Below are 14,118 nucleotides of genomic sequence, written 5' to 3' on the forward strand. Positions count from 1 at the left end.
ATTGTCCTTGCAGCAGACATCCCCCCATCCCCAGGAAATATCCCTACCACCCACCCACTGATGGTACGCCATGCAGACCACAGTTCCCTGACATTGGGCAGTGGTTCCTCTACAACGCGTCTTACCCAAGGCATCGGACGCAGTCAGAGGACCCTAAGGCAACTGACAGCCAATACAGGCCACACCATTCATGTTCACTACCCTGGGAATCGCCAGCCCAACCCTCCTCTCATACTGCAGAGGTGAGTTACAAAGGTTGTTGGGCTCACTGGGCTTTAGCATTGTCTCCACCTGGGGGAAGCAGTTCATCACTTAATGTTCTTATCACACACACAAATATATTTGTCCCGTTTCTTTGTGGACTATACGCTCAGCCTTTTGGGGAATGGCAAATCGTATAACATGTTCTTTTGTTTAAGTGTCTTCTGTATTCATTCAGTAATCACAAAGTATCTCATATACCAAGCACTTAAAATTTTAGATACAGGCAGAGCAGGATTGATGCCCTAAGACCTAGTGTTCAGGGCTTCTTTCATTTCTAAAATCACTTTTAGACATGAATTACTTTTAGAAGTGAAAGAAAGGGATATAGGTGTCACGATGGTCATTGTACAAACTACAGTGGGTATGTAAGAGAGGCATTACACACTGACACAGTGCCTGGCATTAACAGTGATACTCTCTCTGTGCCAGGAACTACATAGCAATATGCAACCTCAGCCAGAACAAAGTTTGCAAACTGATGAAGTAGTTACAAAGTAACTAAGACTTACGTGTAGTACGATCAGTCCTTAATAGTGTTACACATTTCGAGAGGATACAGAAAGGGCCTCACAGTAACAAGTTGCAGGGCTGCTATGTACAGTGACCGTGGCACCCTATCATCACCCTACAGGTTGCTTGGTCCCTCTGCTGCTGCTGACATCCTTCAGCTGAGCAGCAGCCTTCCCTTACAAAGCCGGGGCCGAGCACGCCTCCTGGTGGGTAACGATGATGTCCACATTATTGCCCGGTCCGACGATGAACTGCTGGATGACTTTTTCCATGATCAGAGCACAGCTACCAGCCAAGCAGGCAAGTTTGTATGGGGAAAGGGGAGGGTACATTTTTGTCAGATTCTACTTTTTCCCTGCTGAGGGAAAGCAGAACAGGGCCTGGAGAAGCCCCATCTTATAAATAGAAGCCAAAACCACTCGGTGACTTACCCAAAGGCAACAAAAACTTTTATCTCTGTATACCTGTGATGTGCCACAGCTTGTGACAGACACTGGGTCCTGTTAAGGAAATACTGCAATTTTTGGGTCAGTCGACACATGACAAGGCAAAGAATCTCACTCTTCTTTGTTCCTCTGCAGGGACCCTGTCCAGCATCCCCACAGCCCTGACCCGCTGGACAGAGGAATGTAAAGTTCTCGATGCAGAGAGTATGCACGACTGTGTTTCAGGTGTGTGGTGACAGCTTGGTTAGCAGGGCAGTAGTGAGACCTCCAGTGCTGGAACGAATACATGGAGAGTTGTTTCCTTGGTTGTCTGTGGCCACAAGCTCTGCCTCTTGGGTTCCCCCACTACCTCCCCTGAGTAGCCTCTGATCTTTGCTCCTTTGATCCAGTTGTTAAAGTGCCCATTGTCAATCACCTGGAATTCCTGAGGGATGAGGAGCTGGAAGAAAGGCGGGAGAAACGCAGGAAACAACTGGCTGAGGAAGAAACAAAAATAACTGACAAAGGCAAAGAAGATAAGGAGAACAGGGATCAGAGTGCACAGGTGATTCCTCAGGGCTGGGAGGATTCATCTTTGGCTATGTCTGCCTTAACTTTCTGTGCTTTTGACATATATGTGGCACCAAGAGTCATTGAAGAATCCTCGAACATTCACATTAAACCTGAGAAATGATCCATTCCAAATTTGCCATATACTTACATGGTTTGGGGGAAAGAACTCAAACCCAGAGGGAAAATAATTTCTCTAGCGTCTTGCTGGGGGAAATGAGCCAGAACCAGAGCGGCTCCTGACTCGCCAGTCACACTGTGTATTCTCTACCTTCAGTGACTGCAGCTAGACGAGGAGTAATGACTTTGACTCAGCCATGCTCTTGGTGGTTCAGTTCCATTTCTCAGTAGATTGCCTTACCAAGTGTGTGGGAGGTGGGAGGGAACCTTACCAAGATAACCCTGTTCCTTCATCTGGTTAGGCTTCAGGGCAGAGAAAAATGTTTCTGCCCAGAACCCCATCACCAAATGTTATTTTCTCAAAATCTCTACCATGATTTTGGTTTAGAAAAAAGCTATCTACCTACCTTTTTCTGACACTTCTGGAACCTCCAACAGTATAGCTTTAAAATATATGAGTAAAAACTAATAGAAATAGAGAAATTGAAAGACTTTAAACACTTTATTATATCCCACTCAGCAATTAGGGTACTCAATAGATTAAAAATAAAGATATTGAAATGTTCAGTTGTGATAACAAGCTTTATCTAACAAATACATTTGCATACAATTTTTACCTAATAAACAGTAACATTGTTTTAAACATGTGAAAGCGGGTAGAAAATAAGCAAGCCTGGCATGTGATTGAAAAAGCTGGAGTAGACAAAATGAACCCAGGGAAGGGAAATATATGTAGATGAAACTTACAGAAATTTTTGCTGGTCTCATGATTGAGTTCAGGTCAGGTGCTATGTCCAGTCCCACTCGAAAGTGGTTTTTATTGTCCTTTCCTCTTATTCTTCAGTCAGCTACCTGGCAGTTTCCCCCTTGTCCCTAAGCCGTCTTTGAACATGAGTGTGTGTTTGAGAAATTGAAGACACATTTGCACACTAAAGTGCTTATCTGCCATTCAGGTCATTGAACACCTAGATGGCATATGTAGGGGATGGTGACTATTAAAGTTGACCTCTATCCTGCGCGCTTGCAGAGTCCCACAATCGTCTGTCCCTTCTCTTTGCAGTGTACGTCATCTAAGACAAATGACTCCAGTGAACAGAACCTCTCAGGTAACTTTCCCTTCCTGTTTCCCTTTCTTGCTAATTGGTTGGTTCTTTCTCCTGACCCTTCAACGTAGCTGGCCCACGTGGGCTGAAGATGAACACCAGTGCTCTGTGGGATGAGGTAGTAGATTGTATAGTTTTAGGGTCATACCCCATCTTGGAGATAACTATACAGTCTACTGTCTTTCCCACGGTGGTACACTTCCCCTCCGGCGTGCTCTGTTCAACTTCTCGTTCTGATTACGCTGTGCTGCCTTGTGGCATGTGTGGTGGGTCCGTGTGTCCTGTCCCCTTTGGTGATTACCCTGGTGTGCTGCTTCGTGAGAACACCTGATGACAGTCGTTTCCCAAATGCCAGTCCTCAGTGAAAATGAACAAAATAACATAGGTTTAATGAGTTTTTTTAGAAAGCTGAGTTTATTTAACTTTTAAAGGACTATTTTTTATAGCGATTATGTCCTTCCTAGTTCTTTGGCATTGAAATATTTTTATGAAATGATATTGATGGGGTTTTGTTTCTTACTTGGCTAAACTAAAAGTGGGTAACCCAAGTTATCTCTTTTACTTTTCACTTTCTATATAAATTTTATAGGTCTGTGGAATCTAAAAGCGTAGAACATTATCTTGAGCAGCCTGCTACTGAGGAAGGTAGCTCTGTGGGCTAAATGGTCTTACTACCATATGCTTTCTGTTCCTTTAAATATCAGTAGCCATTTTGTGAGTCTCATAGGTCCATGTGATATTACATGTCTCCCCCACCTATTTCCTCCGAATTTCTGCTTCCTTGTATGTTTTGTCTCCTTTGGCACTTGAGTTGGGAAATGATTGTACCAAAACCTACACAATCTTTTTTAAAGCAGTGAAAGAGGGTAGGTGTCCTGGTGCCCTTAATCTAGCAAAAGGTGTTTGAAAGGGTCTGTCATCCCATAATACGACCTCTTGCCTACTGCCCTTGCTAGAAGATTGCTTGTGCCAGGGTGAGGTAGTAAGTTGTATTGTTGTGGGGTAGGGATTTGAGGCCCCAATTAGAAGATAACTATACAACTTACTACTTTCCCTGGTATGTGGCATATGCACACTTAGTCTTGGCAAAGTTGCTTCCATCAGACAGAATTATAGATGTTTCTTGGATGATGAGGACTGGAAGAAAAGGGTGGGGGGAAGGGGCTGGTGATATTTATAGAGTGGAGCAAATATAAAGTGATTTGAACTTTACCCCTTCTTTCTGGGGCACAGAAAGGATTTAATTTTTAGGATCTACAAAAGAATCTCCAATTCTAGGGACTAAGAAAACACTGTGCCTTAGCCCTTATTCTGGGTATACCAGACCAGCCACGAGCTGTTCCTGGGAGCAATTGGTGGTCAGGGGGAACCCTGCATTACTGGCTGGGTAGGATGCTTGTCAAGCCACATATGCTGATTGAGTGGCTCTTCCAGGTCCTTGGCTTATTGCCCCTTAACACACCTGTTGTCATTCTTTCCGAGAAAGATGGGACTCCTATGCCTGACAGCTACCCAACAACCCCATCTTCAACTGATGCAGCTACATCTGAGTCCAAGGACACCCTTGTCACTCTACAGCCCTCACAGCAACAATCAACACTCCCACCCCCACCAGCCTTGGGAGAGATTCCTCATGAGTTACAGTCCCCAGCTGGAGAAGGGGGGAATTCTGCACAGCTGCTGATGCCTGTAGAGCCAGAGGAATTGGGTTCTACACGGCCAAGTGGAGAAGCAGAAACAACTCAGATGGAGTTATCTCCAGCTCCCACTATAAGTGAGTAGTTTCAAGGTTTGGCAGGGTGGAGGGAGGCAGGACAGGAGGGGCAAATAGACATTCTTGTAGTTTCTCTTTCTTCTCTTTAGTGAAGTAGTAGAAGCTCAAGTCCTCAAATAGTAGGATCTCAGCTTGCACGTTAGCTTTCTTCTCTTCTGTGTCCTCAAGTGATTATACATCTTGAGTATCTAATGATACTAGTGATTATGCCAACAGTTTATTGCAGTAACCACTCTGTTCCTGGTCTATGACACTGGGCTTATTTAACTTCTTTACAAACAACCCTCCAAAGTAGATAGTGTTATCTCCATGAGTAAACTGAAACTTAGAAGTGAAATAATTAGCCCAAGGTCAATAAGTGATTGAGCTGAGATTAAAATTCAGATCTATGTGACTAAAGCTTGCTCCCCATCAGTAGTTCCAGGGTTGGCAAGCACATGCATGACCCACACATACAGCTCTCCCATGCTGGCAGATGCCATTTCTCTCAAGGCACTATTTCCCGTTGGTCTGAAGTGGGGCCTCAGAATTCTCAGCAGTATTCTTTATTGAAACCTTAAGATATAGGAATTCTTTTCCTTCAAGGAACCTTGTTTGTTGAGACAAATAGAACCAACGTGCATGTACAATTAGTGCCTGCGGGAAATAGACAAGTGACGGGATCCCTTACCCGGTGTGCCTAGGAAGATGTGTCACAGGCATGCCGTGAACACCATAAATGTTTTAACAGGTGATAGAAAGGACTTGAGCTGAGTCTTTTAAAGTAGGTGAAGTTGAGGGAGAACATCAGGCTAGTGTGGTATTAAGGTAGAGAAGTGAGAGGTCTAATCTGGCTGCTTCTTAATTCCAGGCAGAGATCTAACCTCTCCATGTGACTTCCTCCTAGCCTCTCTTTCCCCAGAGAGAGCTGAAGATTCTGATGCACTGACAGCTGTCAGCAGTCAACTGGAAGGCTCTCCCATGGACACCAGCAGCCTGGCTTCCTGTACCCTGGAGGAGGCTGTGGGTGATACCTCAGCAGCTGGCAGTTCTGAGCAGCCCACAGCAGGCAGCTCTACTCCTGGGGATGCCCCACCAGTTGTGACAGAAGTGCAAGGCAGGGGTGATAGGTCAGGGGAACCTGCCCAGGCTCCTGAGAACGGGTAAGCATTGTGTGAGCAAGAGGAGGGCAAGATGTGTTGGTGGGTATTTCAAGCCACGTTCATACTTATTAACTAATGCACATGCTTTGTACACCGGGGAAGATCGACCTGGTTTCTGTGAGAAAGGGGTATGGTAGGAGTGCTTTGTGAATGGGAAAACGTAATAGAGAGAACAACATGAAAATGATTTCCTTTAGCTCTACTCCTGCGTCCTCTGAGAGTTCTTCCACCAGAGAGTCTGCTGTGGCCATTTCTGGAGCAGATTCCCAGGGAATCCTAGAAGAGCCACTGCCTTCAACAAGCAGTGAAGAGGAAGATCCCCTTGCAGGTGAGCTACATGTGTGCTCAGGCCATCCTGAGGTTCTTTAGGATTCTCGTAGCCCTTGGCATGAAAATGTCCACCAGTCAAATGGTTCTGTTCAGATGGAGGGTGGGTATGTATGTGGGAGGACGACCAGCAATAAGGGTATGCTGAAGCTGCATAGTGGAATGAGTCCGGGCTTTGGAGTCAAACTGATTTTTGCTCAAGTCCCGTCTGCCACTTCCTGTCTTAGTACCTAGGGCTATTACCTAACCTCCCTGATCTTCTTCATACTGAGGAGGGGATAATAGCTACATGTTGGGGTCTTGATGAAGGTTAAGTGACAGTGTACACACAGAACCTGGCACATAACAAGAGCCATTCTGAGCCTGGGGTTGGTGGGTGAGACATGTCTCTGTGTCCTTTGCCTGCAATAAGGACAAAAACCTGGTTGCCTCCAATAAGGCCATAGGTTTCTTTACTTCATTTACATCTTAGGTATCAGCAGAGTGTGAGTTCTTTCACCTCTTTCATCTCCCTGCAGGTATAAGTCTCCCCGAAGGTGTAGACCCCTCTTTTCTGGCTGCTCTGCCTGATGACATTCGCCGGGAAGTGCTGCAGAACCAGCTAGGTATACGTCCACCAACCCGGACTGCCCCCTCCACAAATGGCTCAACTCCTGCAGTGGTAGCGAGTCCTGGTGTGACCGAAGTGAGCCCCGAGTTCCTGGCCGCCCTGCCTCCAGCTATCCAAGAGGAAGTATGTGAGCGGGAAGCTGGTGGGGCCAGGCTGCCTGGCCGTAAGTATTCCCCCATTGACTTCTTCTGTTCTGAAGGTGCTGGCACAGCAGAGAGCTGAGCAACAGCGACGGGAACTGGCACAGAATGCCAGCTCAGACACCCCTATGGACCCTGTGACCTTCATCCAGACTTTACCCTCAGACCTGCGCCGTAGTGTCTTGGAGGACATGGAGGACAGTGTGTTGGCTGTGATGCCACCTGACATTGCAGCTGAGGCTCAAGCCCTGAGGCGAGAGCAGGAAGCCCGGCAGCGGCAGCTCATGCACGAGCGGCTCTTTGGGCACAGCAGCACCTCCGCACTCTCTGCCATTCTCCGAAGTCCAGGTATGGAGGGGAGGCAGTGTATGGGCTCTGGAATGTCAAACTTTGGCCACATGAGGCTCTGTTTTTGCCCTTTGTATTACCTGGACCTCGTTCACCACCCTGCTTCCCAATTTCAGTTTCCTTCTTCTTTTCTTCCAGCTTTCACCAGCCGCCTGAGTGGCAACCGTGGGGTCCAATACACTCGCCTTGCAGTACAGAGAGGTGGTACCTTCCAGATGGGAGGTAGCAGCAGCCATAACAGGTACCTTTGTCTTTTATCACCTTGCCATATGACCTATCACATCTACAACTGGGCCATCTCCCTTGGTTTATAGGTGGAGAGGCTGGATGACCTCTCTAGGGTTTTTCGTTGAATGAGTAGAGGAGCCAGATCTTTGGACTCTGCTTCAGAAAGCCACACTTTTGGTTTAGTGTAGCTTCTATAGATCATAACCACAAAGTAAGGCAAGCTGGCACTAGCTGTGATTACAAGGAAAGTCACCTGCCTCCCATGCAAATAGTAAAACAATGACCAACTTGCCTTTGAGATTGTAGTGTCTAGGCTGCAGATACAGAGAGGAGTTCATTATTAACCAGGCTGAAGTAGAGTAGACTCAAGTGTGAAGGAAGTGATCAGTTCCTGTATAAGGCAGGCAGCTATACATGGCAGGCAACCCTCCCTACCCCCTCCAGTAGTCTAAAGAATGCAGAAATAAGCATCGTCTCCTAAGGCTACAGGGACAGTCTGATTTTACCAGTTGATGATACAGACCTGGGCTGGAATCTCTGCTCTCTTCTCAGTTGTTGTGTGATATAGGGCAAGTCACTGATCTGTTTGAGCCTCTCATTCATCTCAAACATGGGTGATTCTCCTGGCCAAAATGAAGGCAAAGTAGATACTCTTTGCTTCCTCGCACAACCAAAAGAAGGACAGCAACCAATTTAAAAACAAAAAACAACCAGGACTGCCAGAAAACCAAACTGTATAGAAGTCCAACAACCAAGGAGTTAAAGAAGAAACATTCGTCCAGACTGGTAGGAGGGGCGGAGACAGGCATCCGGGCAGAGAGGACTCGTGGCAAGGTGACGGACCGGGCAGTCCCACATTCACATGTGGGTAAGCGGAGAGGAACACCAGGGAACAAGACAGACCGCGCAACCCAGGGTTCCAGCACAGGAAACCGAAGCCTCAAAATCTTTGGCTGTAAAATCCTGTGGGGGTTGCAGCAGCAGGAGAAACTCCTAGCCTCACAGGAGAGTTCGATGGAGAGACCCACGGAGTCCTAGAACAATCACAAACCCACTCACCTGGAAAACAGCACCAGAACAGCCCGATTTCCTTCTGGGTAGCAGGGGAAGTGTCTGAAAGCCAGCTGAGAGCCAAGCAAGTGGCATTGTTCCCTCTCGGACGCCTCCCCCACATACAGCATCACAGTGCAGCAACATGGGTTGTGCTGCCCTGGCAAATACCTAAGGCTCCACCCCTTACAATGTGACAAGTGCGAAGAGACAAAGAAATATGGCCCACGTGAAAGAACAGATCAAAACCCCAGGAAAAGAACTAAGTGACGAGGAGATAGCCAACCTATCAGATGCAGAGTTGAAAACACTGGCAATCAGGATGCTCACAGAAATGACTGAGTATGGACACAAAATAGAGGAAGAAGTGAAAGCTATGCAAAATGAAAGAAAAAAATATACACGGAACCAACAGTGAAGGGAAGGAAACTGGGACTCAAATTCAACGATTTGGAACAAAAGGAAGAAATAAACATCCAACTGGAAAAGAATGAAGAAACAATTCAAAAAAAAGAGGAGAGGGTTAGGAACCTACGGGATAGCTTTAAACGTTCCAACATCTGAATCATAGGAGTGCCAGAAGGAGAAGAGGAAGAGCAAGAAATAAGGAACTTTCTGGAAAAAATAATGAAGGAAAACTTACCCATTGCTGTCAAAGGAAATAGACTTCCAGGAAGCTTAGAGAGTCCCACAGAAGTTGGACCCAAAGAAGCACACACCAAGGCACGTCATAGTTACATTACCCGAGATTAAAGATAAGGAGAGAATCTTAAAAGCTATCATTTAGAATGGAAAGGCAGAAAAAGTGCTGCCCAGATAAGGTCAAGTTAAAGGAGTTCATCATCACCAAGCCCTTATTATATGAAATGTGAAAAGGACTTATCTAAGAAAAAGAAGAAAATCAAGACTGTGAACAGTAAAATGACAACAAACTCACAACTATCAGCAACTGAACTACAAAAACAAACTAAGCAAACAACTGGAACAGGAACAGAATTACAGAAATGGAGATCACATGGCGGGTTATCAGCACCAAGGAGGGGGGAAGAATGGGGGGAAAGGTGCAGGGAATAAGCATAACTGGTAGGCACAAAATAGACAGGGGGAGGTTAAGGATAGTATAGGAAACAGAGAAGCCAAAGAACTTCAATGTATAACCCATGGGCCTGAACTAAGGTGGGGGAATGCTGGTGGGGAGGAGGGGTGCAGGGTGGAGGGGATGAAGGGGATAAAAAAAAATGAGACAACTCTAATAGCATAATCAATAAAATATACTTTAAAAAACGGGTGATTCTTTAGTCTTTACAAGCAGCCCCTTGAAGAACCTGTTCCAGACGTTGTAGAGTGCCTGGTATATAGTAGGCACTCAAGGGCAATTCTTACTATTTACTGTTAAGAGCCCTTGGACTGGACAACCTCCGTTCTCGAGCCTCCTTGGAGGTATCCAGCTCATCTCCCTCTGGATCCTAGAGCTCTAGCTAAAGTGTTAACCCAGAAACCATGCTCTCTTCCAGGCCTTCTGGCAGTAATGTGGACACTCTCCTTCGCCTCCGAGGACGACTCCTTCTGGACCATGAAGCCCTGTCTTGTCTCCTGGTCCTACTTTTTGTGGATGAACCAAAGCTAAATACTAGCCGTCTACACCGAGTACTGAGAAATCTCTGCTACCATGCCCAGACCCGCCACTGGGTCATACGCAGCTTGCTGTCCATCTTGCAGCGCAGCAGTGAAAGTGAGCTATGCATTGAAACACCCAAGCTGTCCTCAAGTGAAGAAAAGGGCAAAAAGTCAAGCAAGAGCTGTGGGTCAAGCAGCCATGAGAACCGGCCCCTGGACCTGCTGCACAAGATGGAATCTAAGAGCTCCAACCAGCTTTCCTGGCTCTCAGTATCCATGGATGCAGCCCTAGGCTGCAGAACTAATATATTCCAGATCCAGCGTTCAGGTGGGCGCAAACATACTGAGAAACACGCAAGCAGTGGTTCTACTGTCCACATCCACCCCCAGGCTGCTCCTGTTGTCTGCAGGCATGTTCTGGACACACTCATTCAGTTGGCCAAGGTGAGGAGCTTGAAGGAATGGCCTAGGTGAAATCTGAACTCTGAGGGAGCCAGCAGGTCTTTCTTAGCTCTCATTGCTAAAGCCTGTATTGCTTCTGGGAAATTGTCCAGTAAATAACTTTGTGGATTTTTTACTTTCGCTGTACGGTTTTTATGCATTATCTCATTCAATCATCAAAACAACCTTCAGCGGTCTGTATTGTTTCCATTTGACAGATGATGAAGCTGGGATACAGAAAGTTTTAGTGGCTGTCGTGCAGCTAGGAAGTGTTGGAGCTGGGTGGACCTAGAACTGAGTTTAGTCCTGCTTTTTAATAAGCATTGCCGCCATTTGTTAAGGGCCTGCCTGCCTTGTGCCAGGAACTGTGTGAAATATATAATTTCCTTTAATTTCACAAGGGTGCTGTAAGTGTCTTCCCATTTCATAAGTACAGAAATTGATGCTCAAAATGTCCGCTAATAATCTCCCACAAAGTCCTTGTTTCTTTCTGGGTTGCTTTGCCATCAGTTGGATAAAACTGTATGACAGGTCGCCTGTGTTACCAAAGCTGTCCAAAGGAGTGGAGAGCCTAGGAACCAGTTGTTGTTCCTTCTCAGGAAGACATACTTTCTATGTAGACCCCCTAGACCAAGCTTGTTCTTCTGTTCCCTGCAGGTATTTCCCAGCCACTTCACACAGCAGCGGACCAAAGAAACAAACTGTGAGAGCGATCGGGAAAGGGGCAGTAAGCAGGCCTGCAGCCCATGTTCTTCACAGGCCACTGGTAGTGGCATTTGCACAGACTTCTGGGACTTACTGGTGAAACTGGACAACATGAATGTCAGCCGGAAAGGCAAGAACTCCGTGAAGTCAGTGCCAGTGAGCACTGGTAGTGAGGGGGAGTCCTCCCCATACAGCCTGGAGGCCTCTCCACTGGGGCAGCTCATGAACATGTTGTCACACCCAGTTATCCGTCGGAGCTCTCTCTTGACTGAGAAACTCCTCAGACTCCTTTCTCTCATCTCAATTGCCCTCCCAGAAAACAAAGTGTCAGAAACACAGACTAATTCTAGCAGCAGTACTTCCTCTACCACTGTAGCCACCTCAACCACAGCTACCATCACTGCCACTTCCAACACGCCCACTCCCCCTGCTGCAACCACCCCTGTCACTTCTGCTCCAGCCCTGGTTGCTGCCACGGCTATTTCCACCATTACTGTAGCTGCTTCAACCACAGTGACGACCCCCACGACTGCTACCACTACTGTTTCAAGTAAGTGTGGATGTAGTCTGGGTGCTATGGGGTGTGTACACCCTCTCACCCCCACTCCCCCATCCAGTTATTGTTCCCTAAATGATGGTGATTGCCTTGGTTTGTGTTTGTGAGACCCAAATGTGTTCATTCTTGTCCTCATCAGACCCGGCTCTTTCTCTCCTCTTCCTTCCTCCTTCTCCCCTCCCCCCACATATACACTCTCCTGTGAAGATCAGCAGGCATTCGCTGAATGCGGCTAAGCAGCAGAAGGAGGAGAGCTAGAAGGTTCTTGTCTTCAAAGAACTCCCAGCCTTTCCAGCCTGGTGGAGGGAGCCAGTTCTCAGAGGAAAGAGTTCAAGAGCAAGCAGGATACGATGTGAATCAGGGTAGAATAAAGTAGCCAGGCTGTCCCAGGAAGTGAAGAGAATGAGCCCTACAGCAGACTAGTAAGAATTACATGAAGAAGTAGGTTTTGGAGAAGGGGCTGTCAGGGAGGACTCTAATAGTAGGGCAACAGCTGAGAAAAACATCTGGGATTCTTTGTCAGTCCTTGGCATCCCAAGTCATTCGGCTTTAGTGGGTGGTTCTTCGTTGTATCTACTTTCCCTTTCCGAGGCCCTGGGCAGTTCAATGATTCCTTGGTTCTGCCGCTTAAGTCTTTGGCATGTTGAGTCTCAGAGGCTTACAGTGTTCCGTCTGTTTCCTCGAAGCTACTACTAAGTCCAGCAAATCTCCAGCGAAGGGGGGTGATGGGGGCAGCGGCAGTGCAGACTTTAAGATGGTATCTTCGGGCCTCACTGAAAACCAGCTGCAGCTCTCTGTGGAGGTGAGTCCAACCTCTTCCTGTCTCCCAAAGTTGGGGGAGAAAGGGTAGATGGGTGGATAAGGTTTTACTTCTCCAGTTGGGACTTAACTCCTTTTCCCTTTTTTTCCCAGGTGTTAACATCCCACTCTTGTTCTGAAGAAGGCCTAGAGGATGCAGCTAATGTGCTACTACAGCTTTCTCGGGGGGACCCTGGAACCAGGGACACAGTTCTCAAGTTGCTACTGAATGGAGCCCGCCATCTGGGTTATACCCTTTGCAAACAGATAGGTAATAATAATAGGAGTAAAACATCATGTTTTCCTTCTTTTTTCTTTTTTAAGTATATTTTGTTGATTATACTATTACAGTTTTCCCAATTTTTTCCCCTTTATCCCCCCTCTGCCCTGCACCCCCCAACCCTCCAGCACCCTGCCCCCTTAGTTCATGTCCACAGGTTATACATATAAGTTCTTTGATTTCTGTTTCCTATACCATTTCTTAACCTCTTCCCATCTATTTTATGCCTACCGATTATGCTTCTTATTCCCTGTACCTTTCCCCACCCATTCTTCCCCTCCCCCTCCCCACTGAAAACCCTCCATGTGATGTTCATTTCTTTGATTCTGTTCCTGTTCCAGTTGTTTGCTTAGTTTGTTTTTGTAGTTCAGTTGTTGATAGTTGTGAGTTTGTTGTCATTTTACTGTTCACAGTTTTGCTTTTCTTCTTTTTCTTAGATAAGTCCCTTTCACATTTCATATAATAAGGGCTTGGTGATGATGAACTCCTTTAACTTGACCTTATCTGGGAAGCACTTTTTCTGCCCTTCCATTCTAAATGATAGCTTTGCTGGATAAAGTCATCTTGGATGTAGGTCCTTACTTTTCATGACTTCAAATATTTCCTTCCAGCCCCTTCTTGCCTGCAAGGTTTCTTTTGAGAAATCAGCTAACAGTCTTATGGGAACTTTGTAGGTCACTGTCTTCTTTTCTCTTGCTGCTTTTAAGATTCTCTCCTTATCTTTAATCTCGGGTAATGTAACTATGACGTGCCTTGGTGTGTGCTTCTTTGGGTCCAACTTCTGTGGGACTCTCTAAGCTTCCTAGAAGTCTATTTCCTTTGCCAGATTGGGGAAATTTTCTTTCATTATTTGTTCAAACAAGTTTTCAATTTCTTGCTCTTCCTCTTCTCCTTCTGGCAGCCCTATGATTCGGATGTTAGAGTGCTTAAAGTTGTCATGTAGGTTCCTAACCCGCCTCATTTTTTTGAATTCTTGTTTCTTCATTCTGTTCTGGTTGGATGTTTATTTCTTCCTTTTGTTCCAAATCATTGATTTGAGTCCCTATTTCCTTCCCTTCACTGTTGGTTCCCTGTATATTTTGCTTTGTTTCACTTTGTATAGCCTTCATT

At 46.2% G+C, this 14,118-nt stretch overlaps 1 protein-coding gene across 15 annotated transcripts in view; it reads left to right on the forward strand.

Moving 5' to 3' along the window:
• Window positions 1–14,118, forward strand: part of HUWE1 (HECT, UBA and WWE domain containing E3 ubiquitin protein ligase 1) — a 160,435-nt gene that overhangs the window by 132,263 nt on the left and 14,054 nt on the right. For 14 of the 15 annotated variants that reach the window (XM_071220274.1, XM_071220275.1, XM_071220273.1 and 11 more), the window contains 15 exons: window positions 14–242; window positions 896–1,074; window positions 1,356–1,445; window positions 1,610–1,764; window positions 2,950–2,995; window positions 4,479–4,766; window positions 5,617–5,908; window positions 6,106–6,236; window positions 6,754–6,968; window positions 7,045–7,333; window positions 7,472–7,574; window positions 10,126–10,672; window positions 11,327–11,924; window positions 12,617–12,732; window positions 12,843–12,999. In XM_071220274.1, the coding sequence (XP_071076375.1) occupies window positions 14–242; window positions 896–1,074; window positions 1,356–1,445; window positions 1,610–1,764; window positions 2,950–2,995; window positions 4,479–4,766; window positions 5,617–5,908; window positions 6,106–6,236; window positions 6,754–6,968; window positions 7,045–7,333; window positions 7,472–7,574; window positions 10,126–10,672; window positions 11,327–11,924; window positions 12,617–12,732; window positions 12,843–12,999 (3,435 nt within the window). The remainder of the gene's footprint in view (window positions 1–13; window positions 243–895; window positions 1,075–1,355; window positions 1,446–1,609; window positions 1,765–2,949; window positions 2,996–4,478; window positions 4,767–5,616; window positions 5,909–6,105; window positions 6,237–6,753; window positions 6,969–7,044; window positions 7,334–7,471; window positions 7,575–10,125; window positions 10,673–11,326; window positions 11,925–12,616; window positions 12,733–12,842; window positions 13,000–14,118) is intronic. The other variant, XM_071220278.1, reaches the window with a different exon arrangement.

The sequence above is a fragment of the Desmodus rotundus genome, chromosome X (genome assembly GCF_022682495.2).
Source record: "Desmodus rotundus isolate HL8 chromosome X, HLdesRot8A.1, whole genome shotgun sequence".
NCBI classification, from domain to species: Eukaryota; Metazoa; Chordata; class Mammalia; order Chiroptera; family Phyllostomidae; genus Desmodus; species Desmodus rotundus.